General features: G+C 36.2%; 1 protein-coding gene across 3 annotated transcripts in view; it reads right to left on the bottom strand.

Moving 5' to 3' along the window:
* iqsec1b (IQ motif and Sec7 domain ArfGEF 1b) overlaps positions 1–27353 on the bottom strand; it is a 181268-nt gene that overhangs the window by 125870 nt on the left and 28045 nt on the right. For all 3 annotated transcript variants that reach the window (XM_051911869.1, XM_051911868.1, XM_051911876.1), the window contains exon 2: positions 7307–7342. In XM_051911869.1, the coding sequence (XP_051767829.1) occupies positions 7307–7342 (36 nt within the window). The remainder of the gene's footprint in view (positions 1–7306; positions 7343–27353) is intronic.

A 27353-nucleotide genomic window follows, 5' to 3' on the forward strand; every position in this document is an offset into this window, starting at 1 on the left:
ATTTACAAATAGTTGGAAACATTTGGGATATTGTAAGTACTCAAGTGAACAAAATATATAACACTGGCCTAGTGGTTTTTTGATATTTTACTGCAAAATTCTTACATATTGCACCTTTAATAAAAATGGAACATAGGATATAATCAATTGTGCATGTATATAGCTGTATACTGCAATTTTGCTCAATGCAGTTCTAATACACACAGGAAATTTGCATACTATGCAAAGTATACGCACACCATTATTATAAAACTGTACAGATAGTATGCTAGTATGCTAATCCAAATTTAGACATATTAATACCTGGTAATAATGCATACTGTGTGAGGTGTAAGTCTGGCTATGAGTCCTCTTTTTTATCTCTCTCTCTCTCTCTCTCACCTGTCTGTCTTTTGGTCTACCTCAGATCTCTCATAACCCTGAGGGAGCCTTTATTTATAGGAGGCAGTAGCAACTTCAATGGCTTTTAATAATTAATGATTTTGAGACCTGGCTGTGTCAGGCCAGCTCCACCAAACAGTAGTAAAGTCACCATATATATTACTGTGGCTTAACAACACTCACTTTCACAGGGCACAGGTGCTTGGACAGAGCTCTGTAACTATCACTCACGTTGAAAAAACAGAAGGTAGAAAGCCAGGAGGATGCTAGCGCTCGATTGAGCTGCCGATCCCCAGAGCTGCTATCTATGCAGTAGCCACTTGCTGTCATTGTGAACTCCCTATAAGAGAGACTTCATAGTGTGCAGCTGCTCCACATTCCTAGCATCCCTTTGTAGCAGATCAGATGCAGAGAAAGAGAGAGAGTGAGAGAGAGAGAACGCAGACGCCGGCCACACACCAGCGGAGTACCACTAGTATGTGTGCCAATACGGAAACTTCAGAGACAAAGCTGGAGGGGACCTAGAATTATTGCCATCGCCCACTTGTAAAATCCACTCTGTTGTGATATGGTGGAGATACAGATGGGATTAAGAGGAAATTATGTGGAAACATGAAGTGCTAAAGCACTCTTTCTCCCTGGCTGTGTCCGAAGCTGCCCATTTAGTTAGTTTTCAAACATTTTGATGTCAAGGACTGCCATATAAGTAGATTTATACAGTGTTTGCATATATAAAAACCCATTAATACTGAATGAGAAAAATGTTAAAGGGGTCTTTGGTTATGATTTCACTTTTGTTAATAATAACACGCTGTTAATAAACAACATCTGCAAAGTTATGATGCTCAAAGTTCAATGCAAAGGACTACATCAAACAGCTGGTAGGGACTACAACGAGCTTCTTCCTGGGTTGGGGACATCACAAATCCAAAAAATTTACATAAACCCTGCCCCCGGGAACACGCATCAAAGGGGATGAGACCATGTTGGGCTGCTTTAGAGAAGAGGAAGAGTTGTTGTAGTACAGTGTTGTTGCCATGCCGTCATTTTACATCGTACTGCTTCACAAACGAGGGTCAATTCAACGCTAGATTTGCACAAAAGATTAACATGACGGCACATGCTAGTCGATGAGTTGAAGCAACTTCACAGCAACTACATAAATTTATCCACTAACCATTCAGAAACGTCCAGATGCATTCTAAAAGTTGAAATTCCTTCCTGAGTCTCTCCATCATTATCCAACTCCAGTTTGAACAATGCAAGGCTGAACACATTACTGACAATCATCATTTTGGCTGCGTGAGATTCTCCAACTTTGTTGATGTTGAGCAACCGAAGCGCAAGCTGTTAAAGCTCCGCCCTTTTCTGGAAAGGGGGTCAGGAGCAGCAGCTCATTTGCATTTAAAAGATGTTTTGCTCACACCCAAATAGGGGCAAATTTATAATAAATGGGGCAAAACTATAATAAATGATCTGTGAGGTATTTTGAGCTGAAACTGACACATTCTGGGGACACCAGAGAATTATATTACATCTTGTGAAAAGGGGAATAATAGGTCCACTTTAAGTTTGATATTATAAAGAAAGAGATATGCTGTGTCTAAAAATGCATACTGTAGAGTAGGTACTACATTTGGTTTAAAACTTACTTTGCGACTATTAAAGTATATTCTATATATTACGAATGTGTGTAGTATAAATGAAATTCAGGCGTACTACATCGGCCATTATCATGTCATTACCATGTGACCTACGGCGTCAGTTGCATCACTTCACCTCCTTTCACAAATCCTCTTCCGTGGCCTCATGGGATAGTAAAGTGCCCATCAAATGCGCACTTCAGACTCTCGCCAGAAGCACTCATCCCGGTACACTATGAATTCGAACATGCTCGGCTTACATACTCTTTTTCGCCCACTATACAATATGTAAGTAGGCATATTCAGATGTTTTTTTTTTTTGTGTGTCACTGGTTGAGCAGAAGCAGAATGAAAGTAAAACTCTATAAATGTTATTTTTTTCTGAAAATTTGACTTCCTTAGTTACAGATAAACAGTTACAAATAAATTAAACAAATACACTACCATTCAAAAGTTTGAGGTATATATATATATATATATATTAAATGAATAAATAAATGAATAATTATAATTAATAACAATAAAAAGACTACGTGATACTACCTAAAATGTTTTATAAAGGTAGATTTTTGGTTGCCTTCAAAAATCAATCAGAAGCAGGCATGGATGGCAGGATGTTACCCAAACAGTGGATTCTGCCATGCCTTGATCCCTTCCTTCTTCCATATACTTGAAAAAGCAGCATTTTTTCAGGTCACCGACACAACCACACATTTTTTTACCCCAGTATCTGCAAGCAACCAGTGTGTGGCCGGCCCTGCCTACTTAACCTTGGCAAAGCCACAGGCCGAGTACAGAACAGCGTGTCAGTACCGTCTTACTCTGCAGTGCACTGTTAGCATGAGCATCAGAGTGCTGGAACTGGGCCTGCCAACAGCTGTGTGACACACGCGCGCACACACACGCGGAGTGGATAGGCTTCAATGGAGCAGCCTATTACAGGCACCAAATCAATGAGAAGACACATACAGAGTGAGAGAGAAAGTAGGAAGGTGAGTGTAAAGACCGAGGTGAAAATGAGAGAGGGTAAATGCTCAGGGGGACCAGGCCGAGAAACCTCCCTGCAGCTATACTCGCACACACACACGCGTCCTTGTCTAGAAGGAACAATGTGTATTGTACAGGGCCGCTCAGTGGAAAGCAGGGGCGTGCTGATGTCATACTGATGTATTCGACTTGCAAAGCCTGGCAGCAGTGACATATTTTGGTTTGTGGTAAGGTGAATAAAGAAAATTGTAAGAGGTGACATTTCATTCTGCTCTGATGATGGTCTGAGTCACTGAAATTGAAACGATTTGTCAAACGGACTACACTTCACAAGTTTTATCTCAAGCTAGCCACGATAAATGATTCTTTCGAAAAGATTAAAGACTGATATAACCTAAGGGTGTTTTCTCCTCAGAAGTATTTCAGTCATTACTACTCATTGTTATATACTGCCAAACGTATACATAAATGAAAGCTTGCATCAAATGCACTGTATGAATCAACTAGACAGGGTAAAGTAAGAACATTTTAAAGCACTGGATAGTAACTCTCAATTTATACCCAGCAGCACTGGCAAATTAATAAAAATGTAAAATAAAAAAATGCATACATGCATATTTATTAATAAAAATATTCATATATAAAGACTACATAATAAATAATACCTACATAAAGACTATATGATACTCCCTGAAAATGAAACAGCACTCATAAATTATTTTTGTAACAGTGTTTTGGACGAGTGAATTTTAAAATATGCAATATAAATAACTTAATTAAATAAAAAAATTATGTATTAATAAATAATATATAATATTCATTAAAATAACTATGCTCACAAATAAATTAATTTTGTAAAATAAGCATAAATAAATAAATACATGAAAACTGTATGATGCTATGCGAAATTAAAACTACACTTGGAAATAAATTGATTTCAAAACAGACACAAAAACAAACTTTCCATCCAAAATTTTCAAACAAATTGTCAGCACTAGGGGTACGTTTACAAGTCATCGACTTGCACTTTGAAACCCATTTTCAAAAGTTTGTATTTTCAGGCCCCCAATATGTCATTGTTGTGTAAATGAACGGCCAAAACACATAAAAAGTTTCCTGTTTTTTTAAATTGTAAACGGTCCCTAGAATGGAAGATTAACATCCTCCACTGCAGCTCAAACTGTCATTTTGTCCTAGAAAGGCTCAACATGATTTCTGGTTTGAAACTGATGAGAGCTTTTGACGACATTAAAACAGTGGCTGAAATAACACTGATATCTGATTCAACTGCCAGCATCCATTTATCAGTCTCAACATCAAAGTCTGACTAAGGGGGACTTAAAAACGTCCAGATAAGGGAGAGATATGAGCGATATGCTGGTTCACTCAATTGAGTTTGGCTTGAAGCTTTGATATCGAAGAAGAGAGCTTTACTGTAAGTGAAATTCCCATAGTCTCCACTTCTTTCAAGTGTTTGTCAATTCCAGAGGTAGAACAGTTGCTTAAAACAAAAAGAGTCCACGGTTTATGTTAAATATTCTACAGATCGATATATTTCATTAGGTAGGTTGGAACAGAAAAACCCTGATAAAAATGTATCAATGTTTCTGCAAAAATATTAAACTCTTTTTAACATGAATAATAAGAAGAAATGTTTCTTCAGCATCAAATCAGCATATTATAATGATTTCTGAAGGATCATGTGACACTGAAGTCTGGAGTATTGATGCTAAAAATTCAGCCTTTGCCGTCACAGGAATAAATATTTAAAAAAAAAACTGTTTTACAATATTACTGTATTGATCAAATAAATGCAGCTACGGTGAGATATTATTACAATATTTAGAAAATGACTTCCAGTTCATTTCTGTTTTCCATTTTGTCTGTGAATTTTTATTTCATTTTTTACAATAATATATGTATTAATTTTCCCTTCACAATAATTTTCCCTTCACACAAAAAAAAATGGAAAACAGAAACAGATTATAATGTATTGATGAAGTTGTCAGTAGAGAACTGAAATCGGCCAAATGGATGTGCTTATCAGCTGATGTGAATCATCTCAAAAATGACCAAAGATTGGCTGATATATCAGCACATTATAACACACTAACATTAATTCAAAAGTCCTTGGTCTCTACTGCCAAATCATACATTTATTCATTCACACTGACTTCCTTTTCCAATTCAACAATCTTATTAAGTTTTCCATGTTAACAAGACAGATCTGGGAGAAGAACACTGAGCCAAGAGACTGTCAACACAGGGCCTTTGGTTTTCATTCAGGCTAAAGGCTAAGACAACAAGGCTTTCCTCTCTTTGCAAAACTGCATGGTATGCTAGCCTTACAGAAAATACACAGCGATCTTCCCTGATTATGATCATTCACCCTCGATCCCTTACAGCACTTCACCCTAAAACTAATACGTGTCATCAATCTGCAGCCAGATAATTAGCAAATTACTGACAACTGTTGTGTGTTATCATGTTTAATGTTGTTACACAAGTCCAATGTTCCTTCAGGAACGCTCCTTAGGGGAGCCTCTCGCTTTGATAAGCAGCCTGAGCTTCTTTTGCAACAATTTCCTCTCCAGCGCTCAATTCGAATTTCACTGGCTGATGAAATCTGGGATCAACAGCGAACTCCGAACAAGCCCATTTCAGTGGCTCACAAAATGCTGTGAGTGTTGAGGAGGACTTGCTGGATGTATGGAGGAGTCCCTGAGGATTTCCTTGTTCAATCTAATCTAATGCCACCCCAAGCCGGAAGAAAGCGTTGAGGTACATTGATTCACACACACACACGCTGTAACACTGCAGCATTGTGCGGGAATCTAATTAAGCCTGTTAATAACCTAGTGTTGAAACACCCATAAACGGCCAATCGAATGGATACTACAAGCAGTCGTCTTTCCATTTTAACTTGTGTTAAATAAACAACAACAGTGCTCACAAACAAAGATTACTAACAACTAACAACAGTGCCCACAAACAAAGATCTCCTTCACAGGTGTTCTGAAGACCTGTCCTTTAAGAGCATCTATCACAATGATGTAGAGATCCACAGCTCTAAATTGATGAAAAAACATCCACAATGTCTCACTGAAGTGTCAAGCAGACAGATAGTAGGAACATACGTCTTATTTTTTGCCACTTGGCACTTGAGAAATAAGTCAGCAATCTCAAGATGATGAAAAGGTCTCCCGAAGTTTAAGCTTTTATGTTTTACTGTACAGTATGTACGATTTATTTATGGACATCACTTAAAAAAAGAAAAAAAAAATGTTATGAAATCTGAAGGCTTAGCTTAACTTATGAATAATTATATTATGCACAAATACTTTTACAGTATTGATAAAGTCCATGTGAGGCATTAATAAAAAGATCAGGTTTGTAGTAGAGTATTTGTTCATTTCCAAATGAAAACTGAAATGTAAACAAGAAAATTAATATTAGAAATGTCCAAAAAAAAAAAAAAAAAAAAATCAAAACAACATTCAGCTCATTAATTACTCTTGCTGTCAACATCAAGTGCTTGAATGGACCTGTGACATTTCATTTCATATCTTCACCACTGTCTCACAATAAAATAAAATAAATAAATTAACTAATTGTTGGTCTAGTGGTTACAATTTACACTTTAAGTGGTTCTAATATGTCCTATTATAACTTTTCATTTTAATAGGACACATTAATTTAATTTTAATAAAAATAAATATCATTGCCACTTTTCATTTTATAAAGAGGTGTAGACAAAACTAGCCATGCTGAGAAAAAAACAAACAAAAAAAAACTGGGGAATAAATGACTACATGCCTAAGGCGCTATTCAGCTGTTAATAGATAAACTCAAAATTAAAGGGTTAGAATCAAATTGGAAACATAAAAGTGAAAGCATTCAAAGGTACTGTATGTCCCTGGTTACACAATGCCCTTGAACGTATCTTTAACAGCTTAAAAATAATCCACATAATCCAAAAATCAGCCCTAGAAAAAGTCCAGAAAAAAAGATTGTCAGTGTTTCCTACAAATCCCCAATGAAGGAGACAGATTACAAGTCTGTGATGGGGACAATGAGGATGTCCATCCAGAAAGCTAATGCGAGTCTGAGACAGGGCACGGAAAATGCGAACAAACATGCATGACTCAGTCACGGAAATGACATGTGTCTGTTAAATAACGTGCATCGCTTTGACATGGCAATGAGAAATGCAGTTCTCTGAGCATCTACTACGAGCATCATGATGACAGCAGATGAGCCAAGATCCACAGAGAGGGTGTCCTCTCCTAACTTACCTGACATTTGAGACATGCAAGCCCTCACTTTCATTCCTGTGGGAGAAAAAAGAGAGACAGTGTTAGAAGTTGAAAATTTAAAAGTGACCGTGAAAAACTTGACATATCAAACTTCCACCAAACTTCCTTCTTGTACTGTCCCTATAAAGAACAATAGCCATCTCATTGTTTTCTAAATTTGTCTTTCCTACAGTATAAATCCTTGAGTGATGCATGCAATAACATTCAGCGTGACCTGTGTAGTCTTATTCATGAACAAATGATTCTTATGAACTCATTCACTGAAGTGAATTAATTAAAATCATACAGCACAAGTATAGTACGATTCACAAACAAATGACTCTTGAGTATGCCCTTTTAATGAATCATTAAAAAATAAAAAATAAAAAAACTTACCATTTGAATCAGTCTGAAGAATCCCTTACAGAATGAATTTACATAATCTTTTACATGTCGTCTTAAAGGGTTAGTTCACCCAAAAAATTAATTTCTGTCATTAATTACTCACCCTCATGTTCCAAACCTGTAAGACCTTCGTTCATCTTTGGAACACAAATTAAGATATTATTTTTGATGAAACCCGAGAGGTTTCTGAACCACACATAGGTAGCAACGTCATTGCACCTTTCAAGCCCTAGAAAGGTAGTAAAGGCATCGTTAAAATAGTCCATGTGACTACAGTAGTTCAAACTTACTGTTATGAAGCGACGAGAATACCTTTTGTGTGCAAAAAACAAAACAAAATTAACTTTATTCAACAATTTCTTCTCTTCCCTGTCAGTCTCCTACGCTGTTGACGTTATAAACACAGTGCAGAGCTTCCGTGTTCTACATCAGAACGCTGGCTCAGTATTGGCCAACGCTGTACACGTGAGCCCCACGGCACATGCGTGTGATGCTGACACAGGAGCCAGACAATACTGAACCGGCGTTCTGACATAGTACACGGAAGCGCTGCTCTGGGTTTATAACATCAACAGCGTAGGAGACTGACAAGGAAGAGAAGAAATTGTTAAATAAAGTCATTAGTTTTGCTTTGTTTTTGCTTTGTACATTCACAGTAAAAACTAAATGTTGTGCTTTTTGCAAAATAAAGAAAACTAACATGATGCGCGACCTGTCATCTCTCTCAGAATGAAGTCCAATCTGATACTCCCTCAGAAAATGAACCGTAACTTAGTGAATACTAATCACACAAAAATGAGACATATGTCTAAAGAAACATTGAAATGTCAGGTTTTAAATCATGTAAGTCAAATCGATAATGTATATTAAGCCACAAAAACACTGTTTAAATATGAATCCTGCATGTTCTGTCTCTGTGTGAATGATTATTGGCTTTTCCAAAAAAATATTGCTATACTGAGATGAGTGAAATTGACTGAAATATGTAATAAATACTGAAATAAAATGTGTTAGCAACATATTAAACTGCACATTAACATTTATAGGGTCTATAATATAACAAATAAGATACATAAAATGTCATAGCAATATGAATATTTTGACTATTTCTTTTGGCCTGTTTGGACCGATTATGAAGAATTTACTGTAAAATAGCCTATATAGTGCCACATCAATGAAGCTTTCGTTCGCAAGGAATGATGAAAGCTTTGCATGACAGAAATAAATTATATTTTAAAGTATATTAAAATAGAAAACCATTATTTTAAATTGTAATAATATTTCACAGTATTGCTGTTTTTTTTTTCTGTATTTTTGATCAAATAAATGCAGGCTTGATGAGCATGAGACTTCTTTCAAAACATTATAAATAGTAATGTGTCCAATCTTTTTACCAGTACTGTAATTTAAAATATAGGCCTATACATTTTCTTCACATGATGTGCAATAATAAGTGCATGCATGAGATCACAAAAATCATGTTTTCTGTTAAGAGTGGACATTATATTAACGTTAATACAATAGCTGATATGATCCTGTTATCAGCATGCTCACAGAGGGATTTTTTCTTTCTTTTATCTCACAGATTTGAGAATCATAGTGACCAGATATTGGTCCACATTGGACTGCATAAATATGATACTGAAATCACTGACTGGAAGCAGGAAAGTTTTTTTTTTCTTCTTTTTTCTCTATTTTAAATAAACTTCAAACAATACAAATTATATATTTCTTTTGTCACTGCATTCTTTCTTAGTTCACTCAGTCACATTCCTGACTGAATGTCTCATTATGCGGCTCATTAGGGGCAGGGTCTTAATCTTCTCAGGTGTGAATCACAGCATTATTCATGAAGATTCAGGCCTCTTCGCATACGGCCTGTGTAAACAAAAAGTATCTTAGAAATTTAAAATCAATACAATGTTTTATGTGTCCGAGTAGGCAGGATAATTTCCACATCATTTTGAAGCAAAAACTCTAGACTAAAATATACAGTTCCTTGTGAAAAAATATTTAGTGTGTATTTTGAGGCCTTATTTCAGTGACTTATTTTTTTGTTTTTTTCAAAAACCACGCATATACGTAATTCTCTCAAAAATACAAACATGTACATACTTGCTCACATATTATTGTAGCCTAGTTTCTGCTGAATACATTGTAATGAGACTTGTGTCAAAACTACACCAGGACCCCAAATCAGCCTCAGACTCCAGAGGGTTAACGATGTCTTTACCACCTTTCTGGGCGTGAAAGGTGCAATGACGTTGCTGTGGTTCAGAAACCTCTCGGATTTCATCAAAAATATCTTAATTTGTGCTCCGAAGATGAACAAAGGTCTTACGGGTTTGAAACAACATGAGGGTGAGTAATTAATGACAGAAATTTCATTTTTGGGTGAATTAACCCTTCAAAAACATTTTAAATTTATTTGATAAATAAATAGTAACTGAACTACATACAGCAAAATAGACATAATAACTATGATATAACCAAATTAATCAGAATCAAATAAATTCTGCTATATTATATTACTTTTTCTTTCTGAATCACTGTTCATTAAGTCAAAAATATTGTTTTAAAGACAAAAAAAATAAATATTCTATGTTTATGAAATTATTTATTTATTGTATATTGTATAATACATGATTGACAGATCAGATCAGATCCCAAAGACAGGCATAGATCCCTGTCACACGTAAACAACTAAATTCTGTTGTTACACATTTTCTATGAAGGAAAGAAACGTTCATCATTCTGTAAACACCCAGTGGCGATCAGATTCTATACTAGCAGGCTCTCCATATGTGATGGAAAGCTCTAATATTTACATTTGCGACTGGCAGATTTCCTCAGGCATCCCCTAGCCCTAGCCCTTGATTAATAATTCACAAGTTTACCATTGAGAAAAAGGCTTTTTTTAGAAACTCTATGGTTCTCATTGGACTAAAGGTGCCAGCAGCCTCGCTCTCGGACACATGTCAGAAAGCTTTTGGATAGAAAACTGGTTCTGATCCCATTACACAACAAAGCGGTCACACTAAATGAAAACTGCGTTGAGCCAGAGAGCTGTTAAGGTGACCACTGTGTTGATGTTGAGAGCGGATGGTATTGGCATACATATCCTGCAAACATCAAAAAGCTGTGTAGTTGTCCGTACATATGTGAGGAATTCTAAATGTGCTTTTTTTTATTGCTGGTCATCTCTTTTACTTCCACAGCTGTGTTGTTGCTATTCCCGACTAGGTTGATGGCAGATTTCAAAACTTATTTTTATCATATTCTATGCAAGCTGCTAACAGATTCATATGTCACTGAATTAGATGCACTGCTGACACAGCAGTTAGCACTCCTGTCTGGACTGCAAGGATGAACTACCTCCAGGTTGTCAGTAATACTTGGCCATAAACCTAAACAAAACACATTACACTAATTTATAGTATTTCCCCAGATTAGTTTGCTTTTGCTTCTGCTAATTATTGGCATTGCTAACTGTAAGTTCAGCTGAAAACACACCGCTCAGCATTTACTAATTATCACATATACATTATCTAAAAAAAGTGCAAATATTCCTCATTTATAAGTACAAAGAGACAAAGTAGCCCAACAGGGTCATCGGTGGTTCATTATGATGGCTTAGCGGGTGTTAGTTGAAATAATACTGTTATAGTGCCATGATAATATAATACAGTTATAGGCAAATTAAGCAATTAGGCAAATGAGGCAATGCAAGAGGGAACGAGAAGATCCACAATGCCACAAATGCACCTATACTTTGCACTAAATTGCTGTTAGCTTTTTCTAATAATTCAAAATGAACCTTATTAATCTCACATTACTGTACTTATGACTACTTCAATTTGTTGGTGATATGACAAGCCATTATGTGGTCTAGAGCAAAAAAATAAATAATTTTAATAAATAATTAAAAATTAATAATGGAGCACAACAGTGACCACACACTTTGCAGCCGCTTTGGTACCAGATATTACAAATGAAAAAAAGACAAGATGTGTAAATATTTTATAAGAACTACATGCATAATGATATAATCAAATCAATAACAATGGTAACAATATGAAACTATTGACTTACTTTGCTTACAGAGATAGATAGACAGATCAAATATGATGTTGATCTGGTTAAATCTCTATGAGGAGTTAATCACAGTGCAAAACATGTCATTTCCTGTTGCCCACAGGTGGCGCTATGACTGTAAATGAATATTGCCATGTAGATGTCTTCAGGCCAAGGCACTAATAAAACATGTGAAGTTTGGGGCAGATCGGACATTGTATGCCTGACCTACAACAACTTCCTGTTTCATGGCGAAATATCGAATTTTGTCAGGCCGCCATGGACACGCCCCTCAGCGAAAACTCTAGATCTTCGCAATTTAATGTCGCAAAGGCCTTTAGATTAGACTGACTAAATATAATGTTAATCTGATAAAATCTCTAGGAGGAGTTCCAATATCTGGAAATGGCAAAAACTGCATAAATTTTGCAGAGAAAATTCGGTAACACTTTACAATAAGGTTCATTAGTTAAACATTAGTTAATGTATTAATTAACATGAACTAACCTTGAGCAATACATTTGTTACTGTATTTACTATTCTTCGTTAATGTCAGTTAATGAAAATACAGTTGTTCACTGTTTGTTCATGTTAGTTCACAGTGCATTAACTAATGTTAACAAGATTTTAATAATGTATTAGTAAATGCTGAAATTAACATTAACAAAGATTAATAAATGCTGTATAAGTGCATTTCATTATTAGTGTTACAGAATATTCAAAATATCTCACTTCCTGTTGGATTTTCTGATTTTGCAGGGACTTTCTTGTAGGTACTGGGCTGTTACATATGTCTGCCGAATTTCATAACTGTACGTGAAACGTAGCGCAAAAGGCACTTAATTGAAATTTTTAGGTGGGGCTATCGAGCCATTTTGCCACACCTCATTCTGAAATCCATATCAGACGTAAATTTTCACCACTTCTGACGCGTGTGCAAAGTTTCATGAGTTTCGAGCATGTTTAGGCCCTCAAAAATGCGATTCATTTCAGAGAAGAAGAATAATAATTGACTGAGCAATTACAATAGGGTCCTCACACCATCGGTGCTCAATCGTACCAATCCCAGATGAAGTTTGAGACTGTAGGATGGACTCAATATTTTAAGTTTATTACTAATATATATTACTAATAACTCAGAGCTCATGGTAGATCAGCCTTGAAAAAAAAAAAATCAATTTCTCTATGGAGAAAATGAATGAGATTTTATTCTGGAACCCTACTGTTGAACTCTACAGCAGCAACAACAACAAACAAACATCACCCCATGAATGTTCAAACCAAACCGATGCCACTGCACTTGACTGAAACATCTTGAAAGTCACAATAGGAAACCTGAATCCTTTACCAGACAGTTGGCTAGAAGACATGACCTGTTTATTCTTGACAGAAAAAAAACAACAACAACAACAACAACAGAGGATTGTTCTCTCTTTACCAGCTGCACTCCATTCAATGCTCTCAGTATACAGCTATGCAGATGCAATTTTTGCTGTGCCTTTGATTACATATCTCAAGTTAGTTCTGGTCAACCACAAGCCAAACCAGGTCAGACACTTTAAACTAGAAATAAATCAGATGATCGGAGGTATCGGAACATTCTTAAACTTGCAGGAAGCTCTTCCTTAAACATCATTCCTTAGTAAATGTAACTTTAAAGGGAAAAGGCAAGCAAGCATCTTTAAAAGACCACTGAACTGAATAGGAAGCTCTGACAAATTTAGGACAGCTAATTTGATGGACCCAAAGTCCTGCAGTCAGGGTACAAAAATAATGTTTTTCTTTGTCTGATGTTTTTAAGGATATGGTCTGTTGCTGTTGCTGCTGTTGTTGTTTTTTCATTTTCCAATCACAAGCTTGTGATTTGGTCCAATTCTGATTCAAATCGATTTTGATTTAGTACATGGCAAATTTTCCCACAGAAAAAAAAAAAAAAAAAAAAATCTCTCTCAACGAATGCTGTAAACTATACAGTGAGCCCTATAAAGGGAACACATTGGTACATTACTATAATATTAAAAGTTAAAATGAACTGATTTGGATAGGCTACTTGCATTTAAATGACAAAAAAGGAAGTTTTTATAACAATATAACATAATAAACTTAATATAACATTATAATATTCTTATTTAAAACTTTATAAAGTAAAATAACAAGCTTCCGGTGCGACAGCCATACGCATTCGACGTACGTCCAAAAAGCGTTAACTTCGGCGACGTAGTACACAATGACATGACGCTCTACACTACGCCATGACATACTACGCTATATCCTAGTACGTCATGGCATTGTGTACTATGTCGTGGAAGTTAACGTTTTTTGGATGTACGACAAATGCGTATGGCTGTCGCGCCGGAAGCTCGTTATTTTATGTTATAAAGTTTTAAATAAGAATATTTGTCTTACACAAATACATCGATTTGCTTCAGAAGGCCTTTATTAACCCCCTGGAGTGGGGATGGATGGATGCATTTTTTTTTCTTTTTTTTTTTTTTTTTCTTTTCAACCATTAGAAACCTTGGAGGACTAAGGATATTTTTAAATATATCTCCGATTGTGTTCGTCTGAAAGAAGATAGTCATATACACCTAGAATGGCTTGAGGGTGAGTAAATCACAGGATAATTTTCATTTTTGGGTGAACTATCCCTTTAAGAATCAATATTGGTTCGTCAAAATGAGAATCAATTCAAATTGAGAAATCTATATTTCTAAACCAGCCCAACTTAAAACACTGCAGTTCCTAAAAAAAAGTTTTATTCTGTCAATTTTAACTCAAATTTGGCGCTTAGCAAATGTCAACTTTGGACCTTGCCTGCCATTCGCCCTGCCGCCTTGCCTTCCTTTCTGTTACACCTAATTGCGAGCACTGAATTTTAAGCTCCAAATGTTCAAAACAAAATTAATAAGCATCACCTTCAGTGAAAATGAAATTCCATCTTAATATTAAAAGCCAGGGAACAGGTCTTATACTGTGATAAACCAGAATGCTAAATATCATCAAAAGGAAGTCAGGAAAGTCAGATCAGTTCTTAACAAGACAGCAGTTCAAAAAAGAAAAAAAAAAGAAAAAGAAAAAAAAGTTCTGTGTACTGGGGCTTTTTAAAGTAAGGAGAACTTGGACTCCCTCCACAAAGTGTGAGACAAGCACAAATCTAACATCACAGCTCCAGCACTTCAAAGCCATGGCAATGCCTCCCCACAGGAGTGGCCGTGGAACAGATGTCTGAGAAAACTGCTGCACAGCAATCGTTTTGTGGCCTCCAGTGACTTATGTTTAAAAAAAACTCCAAAGTAACAGACCACACGACGAAGGACACAAAGATAGCACAGTCTGAAGGTCTTAGTGTGCGTCAACATCAAAATCCTCAGTTTACAACACTTTGAAACCAAGCTTAACCTGGATTAGAAAGAAAATCTACCATGCTTTAAAATATCAGTTTTTACTTATAAAATCTTATTGTTCACTTAGAGAGGGTACATAGTGTAGTAAAGTTACTACAAACAAAAATGTAGCTATAAATAGCTACATAAAAAAATATCTCTCCCAATATATACATACATAATTCATTCAATTCTAGAAAATTTCTTTTGTATGGGAAACTGATAAAACTATTTAAAATAACATAATATTTAATCCACAACGTTTCAATTGTCCATCCATCTTTTCTGGCCTAATGAAACTCACGTATCATGGTATCGGAGAGCGATGTCAATTCAATGAAACATAACACTGCTGCTCAATCACCACAACACAAGGTTATAATGACCCTAATCGTTATCGCTCTAATGAGGTCCTATCAAAATCAATCATCATTTCTAAGCTTGTTTTCATGGCATACTTATGAACACAATTAAATCAAGGCATTCAATTTGAATAACAAATCATATCTACCCATATACCCGAACAGGTTATGTTCAGAAAGCTTATTGGTATTCACTGTGTTATATAGCTACATTTGTGGGTAAAATATTAAGGGTTGGAGGGCTCTCCAGGCAAAAGGGATGGTTTCCAGCCATGTTAGAGAGTATAGCAGCCAAACAGAACCATCAATACTAGCTGTCTGCTCCAAGCTAATGCAAACCCTCCCAGCTTCAGACACTGATATACATTTATAGAACCTTTAAAGCAAAGCCCCATTAAACAAAATATTACATTAAATGACTGCTATGACAGTGACACTATCATCACAGCCACATCTGAGCACCACAAGATATGATTATGTGTGGTATTACAGTTTTGCTTCATGGTACAAATGAATTACGTACATGAAAAATAGAAAACATTAAACAAAACATATGGAAGACAAACTATTAGTGCTTTCAACGATTAACTTTAAGTGAGTGATCAACGATGGAAAAGGTCATATAAATTTACACTTATATTTACAACATCCTCGCTTTCAAAATGTGATAAATTTTATTAATTATGCTATTCTTGCTACCGTCTATTCATTTCCATATAGCATTGTTTTTTCCTTACTAAGTTAACCTATTAAAACAGACCAGCAACCCATTTTAGAGAAACAATGTCCTACAATAAAGACGAGAAGATTTTCACTCTTATTATTAGGCAACAATGGAATGTGGGCAATTACTTAATCGTCCAGCACATTAGCACAATTCACCAGTTGGATTCAGATACTTTGAGAAAATTAGGGCAGCTTCAGTAATTCATCCTCAACAAATTGAGCTTTGAGCGACACACACACACACACACACACACACACACACACACACACACACACACAAAACATTTGTATTTTATCTATATTAAGCACTCACACACTGGGATCGTTCTTGTGTGGTTTTAATATCTTCATTTGTTTTTTTGATTGTCTGTTGGTTCATAAATGTTTATCCTTCGGTTCTAATGTTTTGAACTTTCAACTGCCCCTCATTAAAAGGGTGTTCAGAACAGTCAGTGTTTGTGCCGGCATAAATAATTCCAACCTTTTAAATTTTCATGATGATGGCCACAGTGGGACATAGTGTTGACTTCTGTTTGGCCCTTCAGGACAAAAGAAATTTACTCACACTGCAGAACTTCCCTGCCCAAGACAGAACCCAATCGGGAGAGCAGACATGGGCACGACTATGAATTATTACAAAGTAAACTTCTGGCCACTGTGTTACTTGACGCCTGAGAATACAAATAAGTTAAAACCATGCCAAGTTTCACAGATTTGTATCATAAGGTATAATTTCATCTCCCCTGCTGCATGTTAAAAATCACGGTTTTAAACAAAAAATTAATGAGAAACCATTCTGGCATGCAGTACATGACCTTTTTTTTTCTTTCATCATATTATTTTCTATTGATCTATAAAATACAGGAGCAATGAAAGGTGATACATTCATGCTAGTTCCATTTTAACTTTTCCAAAAACTCTCTACTTACCAGAGCCATAAATTAAGTCTTGCAATTTTACCAGCTTATCACTGAGTTACCTAAACTGCCTTCATGAATAATCAAAGGCTGTACGATTAATCGTAACTGATTTTCGATTTTGGCTTCCAGTGATAATGAAAACACGATAAATCGAGGCCAAACTTAAAATCCAAATCAGCCAAATAAGTGAGCGTTGTAAAATGCAGTCTACTGTTGCAAAACTGTGGGACGTGTTTGCAAAAGAGACACTGTTCCCCAGGGGGCTTTCTGTGTGCGCGCGTTCCCAGGCGGAGTCAAATGCGGATAAACAAATGGGCTTCGAATATGCGCCTCGATGCGTAAACACAAAAATGTCAAAATGCCTTTTTGAAAGTAAACGTACACAGTTTAGAACAGAAAATGCGTGTGTAACAGTATACTGGATCTGTGCATTAGCTCTTAAAGTGACAGCAGCCTAATATACCAGCTGCAATCTGTCATGAATGATAATCAAACAACAAATGACAAAGGAAAATCCCTCATTGATCATTTTTAATGAATAAATTAAGTAGCTTTAATAAGGATTAATCTATATTTAATGTGTACAGTAAGACTATGCTGTGTTATTTTACATTTGATTATTAAATTTGTCCTAGGCTATTATCTGAATACCACTGTTAGTACATCTTCCTGAAAAACTTAAAACACTGTTTATTTAATTAGTATTTTCATTCTGTTGTATTTATTTGTACGCTTTGTTTATAATTAGTTTCTTTGTTCTTATAGCATTCCTGACCGTTTATTTGTCTTATGTAATTATTTTGAGGATCTTTTTCTTATGTTAGTTAACCTAGTATTTATTTTTGCTGAAGTATCGATAATTGTGAAATTTCACTGATATTTAAACTTACTCATATTGTGAAATAAGATCACATCGCCCACCAATAATCCTGTTAAATAATTGTTACTGACCATAAATAATCGTGATTATGATTTTTACTATAATCGAGCAGCCCTACTATAGAGTTGCAAGTGTAAAAAGCAGACCCAGTTTAAAATCATCCACCTGTGGATGCCGTTCTGTAAATGCTGGCCCAGTCCTACAGCTAGCTCCAGCTCCCATGTCTATTAAAGGTCACCAAAAGTCAAGTTTATTCGCTTCCTTTTGTCCTCTCTCCCCATTAAATCTGAAAATTGTTTAATCCAGCAGGGCAATGAAATTAACCTTTTCACCCGCCAGCCCGTGCATCAGCGCCTGGAAGGCAAATCGCATTTTTAAACTGGATAAAGAGGGCCTGACTCTCCCTAGACCTGCAACCTCACACATTTGAAGGGTTTATCACTCAAAAGGCCATATATGTCCTTTGCTAAAATAAGAATTGTATGAAAAGGCAGTGTTGCTGGCTTAATTCAGATGTCACTTGAGGTATTGAGTATTGTCTTGAGCAACTACTGTTAGAACGGTGCTCTACAACTGTATAGAGCCTTAGACAGCATAGAGTCCAGTATTAATTAAACTCAAAGGACTGAAACTAAAGGAAAAGACTGTGAAAGGACATGCTGACATTTAGTAAGCTGCAATTATTAGGTTGTTTTCACTCTTGGTTCGATTGCTTGTTGCAAACAGAGTTTGATTCCGCCCGTTTCTTTTCTTATAAAACTGTATTATTTGGATCTAAACTGTGGTACATTTGCGTTATCGATGTGAGTCCGCAGCAGCAGCTGTTTACCACTGTAACTAGGTAAAGACTCAGGAGGAGAAGACGCCAGTTTCACTGTTATTGAAGTATTTGTCCCTTTGGATTTGCCACCACAACTTCACACACACAGAAAGGCACGAGATTCTGTCTGTCACAGATATGAACTGCTCTATGAAGAAAAGAAATTATATGGAAACAATGTCGCGTAGTACGTTAATTACAAGCAGGAGCATGCACAAATGCAAATTATACGTCATCAATAACTGTTTAAACTGCAGAAACCTTACCAGTACACAAAACCATATAGTAGACCATCTTTTCAGGTGCAAAACCAACTGCATAAGTTCGGAAATACACAGCCCCAAGTCTCTATCTAATACCAATTGAATTTCTATTGATTCTTGTGTGCTCAGTATGTAGCAAAACGCCCTGGCAGAGTGCAGTCGATTGAACAGAAATACCCGTTTTACCACCATGTTCAGTTCCAGCTGAAATGACACTTAGCCAGGCGGATATGTAGCTGGTGAGGTTATTCCTGATTGAAAGAACCAAGTTAGCCCGTATCAGGTGGTCTTCCCTTCACCTACCAAAGAAAATGGTAGCAATTTATCATGGTACTGGAGTCTGAAAGTTCAGGGTACATCCATTTGGCTTGAACCTCAGCTCTAATGAAACATATTGCAATGTGAGCAGTCAAGCCTGGCAGGGACTAAAGCTCACCCTTTTCACATGTGCCACATGCTCCAACTGCTTTAATAAAGAGACCAGGAATACGATATTTTTCCCCCCAAAGCTAACCTTCAAATTTCAACACTGAACTAAAATTTCATGTAACCTGATGATGGATTGGCAACAAGCATCTGACAGATAATCTATGGCTATTGCATTTCTTTTCTCATTAATTTTCATCCAAATGGGCCATTATGGTACAGCACTAACAGCAATTTGGGTCACATGTAAATTGGCCATTTAAAGAGCTGCTCTAAGGAGAACCATGCCCAATAAAATGGGCTCAGAACTGTGGTTTCAGGCCTTGTGGCACGAATTCCACTCTGTTGTCTAAAACTATGTAGCCTTGGTCTATAAGAATGCATTTTACAATGTGTTCAGCAGTTTTATTTGGGTGCAAATCACTTATAACAACCCTAGAAATAGTTTTCTTCTATTTCTTTGCTTTGTGAAGTTATTTCTGGATGTTATTTGCTGAACAGTGGTAAATATCAGACTGCATTAAGATAATTAATTTCAGACAGCTTAGCTCAAAACAGCCTCAAAAACAAACTTGTACTTCAAAATGTAATACAGTCATTTGCTATGTAAAATTGCAAGGGATTGTTAACCCAAAAATTAAAATTCTGTCATCATTTACTCACACTCAAATGAAGATCTGAGAATGTTTTTAGAGAAAATTCTTTTTCATCCTTACAATGAAAAAAAAAAAAAAAAACACACTCAAGTATATGTTCTTTTGTGTTTTGCAGAAAAAATAAAGTCATACATTTTTAAATGACATGAGGGTGAGTAAACGAAAATTTTATTTTTGGGTCAATATTTGTGATGTACTCTGTTATGTCTGTAGATCTGATTAGTGGCGCTAAATCAAAGAATTTTGGCCAATTAATGATTTTTACTCATCCACAAATTTCACAAATCTGACATAAAGAAGCACAAAATAAAATACATATGCATCAGATATAATCCACCATCTAGAAGAAAAAATGGCTCAAGCTGTTGTGCATCCTGATTTCCAGTAAGTAACACAACTGACCTGGGCATCTTACACTGATTCATTCTCATCCACTGACTGTACTGTAATCTTTTTAAAGGCATTTAGTCACGCTCGCTGAGTCTGCACTTCCTTTAAAAGGCTTCACTTTTTAGGAGTGATGATTGGGGTCCTCAACATGCTTAAGCCAAAGACCATGTTTTACTGCATTAGTACATAATGAGGAATGAAAAAATGAGTAATGGACTACATACATTAACAAATCAGTATCATGCATCGAATGATTTCCATTTGCATTTTACAGCATGATCCTCCAGACTGCAGCTAGTTAGAACCTTTAACACAAATAGTTAATTTAATCAGGGCTAAATAGAAGGAATTAGTCTTGAAATGTCCCTTTTACTAATCAGACTAATCGCTCCATCGTCGTGAAAATGGGAATATTAAGGGCGTTTTCTGTAAGCTTATAAAGTTACAGAAAAGGACTGACTAATACAGCAAGAAATGGGATTTTGTAAAACAGCAGCTCTGTATAAGAGTGCTGCCTTGGTCTTTTTCCCAGGTGAATGAAGTCATGCTCCAGGGCCTTTCGGGTTCTCTGTTTATAATAGATATGCCAGAGTTTCTCACTAAAATTATTCATTACAGTTTTCTCTGCAGCTTCGTACACATGAAAGAAAAATGGTGGGATTATGCAGTGCTCTATTTAAAATATAAAAACTGAAGAAAGACAGACTTTTTAAATTAAAAAAAAAAGGTATTGGCCAATTGTACAAAGTTGCTTTTAAAGCAAAACTTTTAATAGAAAATATTCAATTTTGTTCATAAAAGACCACCATAATGTGTACTGCTGGGGAAGCCACTTTGAAACTATAGCTTCCCAATAGCTAACCCTAACCCATAATTTAAAGTAGGTCAACTACAGTCAAGCTACTCTTTCTTTCTCTCTCTCAGACCTGAAACTCTACTGAACACCTTTGGGATACACTGGAACAGCGAGGCAGATTCCAACAGCAAACATCAATGCCTGACCTCACTGATGCTCTTGTGTCTTTGAACATTTAATTTCAAAAGCATGGCAAAAAGCATTAATCCTTCCATTTCCTGCTAAAAAAGCTTTAGTTCTCCTGGGAAGGCCTTCAACTACATGTTAAAACATAGATGCAGGGATTTGCTCCCTTTTAGACTAAAGAGCATCAGTGAGGTCAGACAGTGATGGTGGCTGACAGGGTCTGGCTTGTCATCTGCGGTTCAATTCATTTCAGTGTGTTCATTGGGGTTCAGGTCTGGGCTTTGTGCAGGCCAGTCAAGTTCTTGTACAATAGCTATCTGTTATCATAGAACTGGACTGGAATAGCAAAACCTGTTAATTTGAAGGAGGTGTCCACATACTTTTGGCCATACAATGCATGAGAGAGGACAAAAAGTGTTTGATTATTGCTGCGGCTCGCTTGGCTGTAAAGCTGTGGCCACAATACAATGTAGTGAAGAGTTTTATCACACTACCTTGCTTCTTGTTGGAAAAAGTAGCTTGTTACTGGAGAAGCTGAATTACCACACTACTGAAAAATGTATCTATTTATTTACTAGTTTTAATTAGTTACTCCCCAAAGCTGACAATGTGGCATTCAACGAATATGGCAGGAGACCAAATAACTGGCATCCATCCTCCACAGGGTTTTGTAACATAAAAGTTCAATGAGATTTTGACCTACTTAATACAAAAAGGCCAATCAGGCTGAAAATGGCTCAATACAATTAGCTAGCTTAGCTAGAGTGGACCATTTCCTGCAAGACACAATATAATTAGCTTACTGCAAGTGGTTGGACCACTTTGAAAGAATTAAGTTGAGAAGGGCAGGGTAGGTGCTACGGCACATCTTCAAAAAGAAGGATCCCCCAAAAATGAAAATATTGACACACAACCCGCCTCCCCTCACTCACTTGTTTCATTTGCTCTGGATGAATATTGTTAGTGTTACAGGGCTTGAATTCTGGCGAGGGATTGTGTGTATTGCAAATAATTTAATAATATAAACAGTCAAATACTTACAAAAAAATAATGTCAAAATGCCGGTCTTGGCGAGTACTCACGTAAACACAGTCAGTTATTTTTAAAGTGAATGTAAATAGTTGAGAAAGAAAACGTATGTGTAACAGTATAATTGATCCATGAGTCAGGTTTTAAAGGGACAGCAGACTAATATACCTGCTGCCAAATTATGAGATAATATTAAAAATATCTATATGGCAGTTTTTCGCCATGGTATCAGTGTCAAAATTGTGGCCGGTGAAAATGATGAGTGGTTAGTAACTTTGGAAAACCACTAGCCACAGTGGCTGGTGAGCAAAAACGTTAATGTCAAGCGCTGATTGTCACTACCCTAATGTTGTTCTAAACCAGCAGGACTCTCTTCCATAGCACACAAAAAGAGCTAATTGGACCAACCGATTCATTTAAAAGAAATGATTCATTCATAAAGGAAGATTTTCAATGAGTAACAACTTTAATTTCGGTCACACAAAGCTACTGTATTACAAACACCTGGAACGTAGTATGTCGTGTGGATTATGTTTATGATACATTTATGGTGCTTTTTGAAGTTGTGATGAAACAGTAAGACAGATGTTTTCTTCTGTATTGTGACATACATTTGAGTGAAACAGATTATCGAAAAAGAAAATAAAAAAAGTGTTTCTATACAGGCCCATTTAAAGCCTGTTCATTGTAACTGTATAGAAAAAAACATGAAAAACAGTCAAATTTTCTTCCTTTGTGTTCTGTGGATGAAGAACTTGCATAAAGATAAGTAAATGATTACAGAATTTTTATCTGCTGGTGAACCATCCCTTTAAGCAGTGCAGATTTTAGACTCTAAAAGCGGCTTCTGCATGTTGACATCGCTTATTACTGGCCCATAAAGCAGTCTCTGACATCAAATGCAGCTGTTTGAAGGCCAGAGAGATTTACTTGGCAGTTATTTCCATCACTTAGCGGGTTTAACACATATCCCAATAAGATTTATAAAGTTACAGCACAAAAATAAAGTGCTGACCCGCAGTATGTCTCTGAAGAAATGTTCTGCTATATCTCTGTGATATCAGAAGATGAGTTTGTATCCAAACAGCAATGACAGCCCAAAAGCACCGGACAGGATGGATGGCCGGGCTGATAAGAACACTGCTTGCTCGTCTATCTGACTACGCTGTGCCCACATACCGCTTTAGCTGTTTTTGCGGAAATATTGTTGTGCTCCAAATGATATCACAGCCAAACATGAGCCAGAGTAATGCACCATGAAGATGAACAATGCTTAGCTAAGTGGATTTAAAAAAGGAATAGTTCACCTAAAAATGAAAATGATGTTATTTACTCACCCTCGTGTCACTTCAAGCCCCTTCAAAATTCCCATTCAGTTCGGAACGTCATGAGGGTGAATAAATAAATGACAGAAGTTTCATTTTTTTTTTAGGTGAAATATTCCTTTAATCTAAGAAGGCTGGCTGATGAACAGTGTTTTTTTAACCAGGCTGGCCTACCGCTGAGCTAAAAAGGATTTTATGAGGCAAATTAGAAAAAATATGAAAGAATATTACAAAACAGTCATCATACATGGCTCTTAGCTGATTTTCTGCTTCTGTATGCTGTTGGATTTCGCTTTTATGATTCAAACGCAAGAGTCATTTTTGCACACACAGAGAAAAACATAATCAGCACCGGCTCACTTGCAGTTTCATAACAGCTAATGCTCACACGATTTAAGCTCATTGTTCCAGCGTTCTTTGAGATTACATCGAGCCCGGATGAATCAATACAGTAATATTGCATTTATTCGTCAAATCCCTTTGTTAGGGAAAACTTTTCACACGTCTGCCTAACACTGCTGTCCTTCTGCAAAGACAAAAATGAGGCAGGGAAGGAAGAAAAAAAAAAGCAATGGGGGTGCAGTACGCATTTAAATCTGGCCATTTCCTGTCACCTTATCTCTAGCTTGTCTTTGTTCCCGTCATTTATACACTTCCCAAAGGCACCCTGCAGCCCAGACCTCATTTCCTGTGCTGTTTCCTGTAGGCCTACAGGACTCAAAACAGGTGAGGAATTCTGGGATGTCAGAAGACAAATGAGCTTAATATTGTATTTGGTTACTAAAGTCCATACATTATTTTACTAGCATTATTATTATTATGGTGCAGGTTTTATTTTATATAAATGTACAAGGGTCATTGACAAATAATGTTTTTAAAAGTGTAAAAAAAATTTTAAGTTTTATTAAGTGTTAACAATGAGATTGTGTAGTTTTTATAATCAATTAACACTGCTTTTGTCATGTTTTTCAAGATGGACAAAATTTGTCACCAAAAAGTCTTTCGGTTTAACCAAAATTTCTGTTTTACTGAATGACAATTTTGGTTATGACGATATTTTCAAACAATGCTAACAGGCTGATATCTAGCTACCAAGTTAGCTTGCTAACTAGCGAGCAAAAGGACAATCAAACATTTTATATTTAGTACAAAATATTACAACATTTTCCATGTTTTAAAGCGGTTGTACTGAATTACCTGATGTTTCGGGACATGCGTATGTGAAAGTGAAAACATTAATTTTTCAAACAGTTAAGAGAGAGTTAGTAACTTTGCTTCACGACCATGTGGTCCTTTGCAGGTGTCTGAATGATGTCACATCCTGTCACATGATACTGACAACATGACTTGATCAAAAATGGTCCCTTTATATTGGTTACTCCAAATGACATCAATGAAATTCATTTTTCCAGACATTATTTCTCATGACAAAGCAATGACTTCTACACATAATTTTAATACCATTTTGCACTATGTTGATATATGATGTTATAAAATCATGCCAGAATAAAAATTATATACATTTATTACATTTTAAGATATTTTAATCACAAATGAAATGGCTGCATTGGCCTTAGGACAGTTCCATGAATGACCGTTTCGACACTTAAAAATCTTTAAAAATAGCTTTATATGTAGCAAAATATAATTAAACCTTTTGGATTCAATAAAAGAGATCTAGTTATACTACCTTACATTCTTTGGATGTCATATCTTTGTTTTTTATTATTATTAAGGCCTTTGGGCGAAAAAAAAAAAAAAAAGACCCGTCACGTCTTTGACCCATATGTAATAAAATAAATATACTCAAGATCGACTGTTGTCACATGACCTTATGTCCTTACATTGTGCCGTTCAGTTATAATCTTAACCTAAACATTCAGATATCTATAACTGTTCTTTTTTTAAAAAAAAACATTTTGTAAAATCGTTTGGAATTGCATACTAACATACTTGCACACTAACTACTATTTCTATTTCATCACACTGCAAATGAGAAAGAGTTGAAATGTAGACACATTGTGGGATACAATATTCTGGCAAATCTGGGTATTTCTTGCATACAGAAATGTACATACTAAGTATGCATACTAAACAGAAACAGAACGAGTAGTTAGTATGCAAGAATGTGAGCATGCAATCAGAACAGCACTTGACTCTTGTTGGGTTAAAAAGCAGTCTCAACCGATTTGAAAAGACCGTTTGCACCAGCTGGTAAAAGCGTGTGGCCAGTGCCGAACTTCCTGCCTCTGCTTTGAATTTGTGCCGTATGTGTGTGGAGAACGGGCTGTTTTGAGAGTCATTAGCAGGTGCTCCAAGCATACAGACAGTCTCTGCATGAGGCTTTCCCCAGGAAGCCAAAGATGAAATGGCACAAATAATGAGGGGCATTATCAATCACTGGCAGGAGGTTGCTTACTCACATCCACACGAGATGAGAGAGCAAGATGGAAGGAGAGAGAGAGAGAGAAAATCGCTGTTTTATTTAACCGTTCAAGGAAGCTTGACATTGGGGACAGCAGTACTGTGGGTAATATCAGCAGGAGCCCTACAAGATAAAACCATATTACGAAGTCTATCTTACGGCAAGGCAAACAGGTTAAACAGCATGTGGAGCCATGTTAAAAACCTTAAAACACTTCCCAGCAGCACTCAGATTAATTAGAACTGGATCTGCTTGCAAAACGTATCTAGGTGGTCACTTCTACAAACCCTCACACATCATTTTCTGGTCAACTGCACAAGGAGGAAGAAACGGCAAAGCTTTTGTAACCCACCAGCACGTGACCTATATACGCAAAAAGTGAGCAGACAAAATTACTTCCAGCCCCTCGCACCCTTCCAACTGCATCATCCAGTTCTGTATTTTAGGACTAGATTCCAGAGAATCATGTCAACAACAACAACAATACACAGGAACATATGTCAGGACAAGACACTTACATGAAGACAATTACGACACCACCTGACTCTACCTAATCTCCTTTACATTAGGGAAATATTTTGAAAGTTTTTTTTTTTAAATCTAAGAATCCTGACAAAATGCATTACTGTTTCCACAAAAAAATATTAAGCAGCACAACTGTTTTCAACATTGATGATAATAATAATAAGAAATGTTTCATGAGCACTGCATGCAGCTTTGGTGTGCATAAGATACTTCTTTCAGAAATATTAAAAAATATATATATTTTTTTCCCCTTGGAAGAAGAAAAGAAAAAAAAATCATACAGAACTGGAATGACATGTCAGTGAGTAATTTTTATTAAATATACCAGCCTGAGCAGAGGAAACCAGCTTTGTGATCGGTTAAGACCAGCACACGGCTTTGGGTGGTTTAAGCCATATATTACATATTCAATAATGTATGTTCATATTGCAACTTTGTTTCTTTTCTTTTTATGTA

This window comes from Ctenopharyngodon idella, chromosome 11 (assembly GCF_019924925.1).
Source record: "Ctenopharyngodon idella isolate HZGC_01 chromosome 11, HZGC01, whole genome shotgun sequence".
NCBI classification, from domain to species: Eukaryota; Metazoa; Chordata; class Actinopteri; order Cypriniformes; family Xenocyprididae; genus Ctenopharyngodon; species Ctenopharyngodon idella.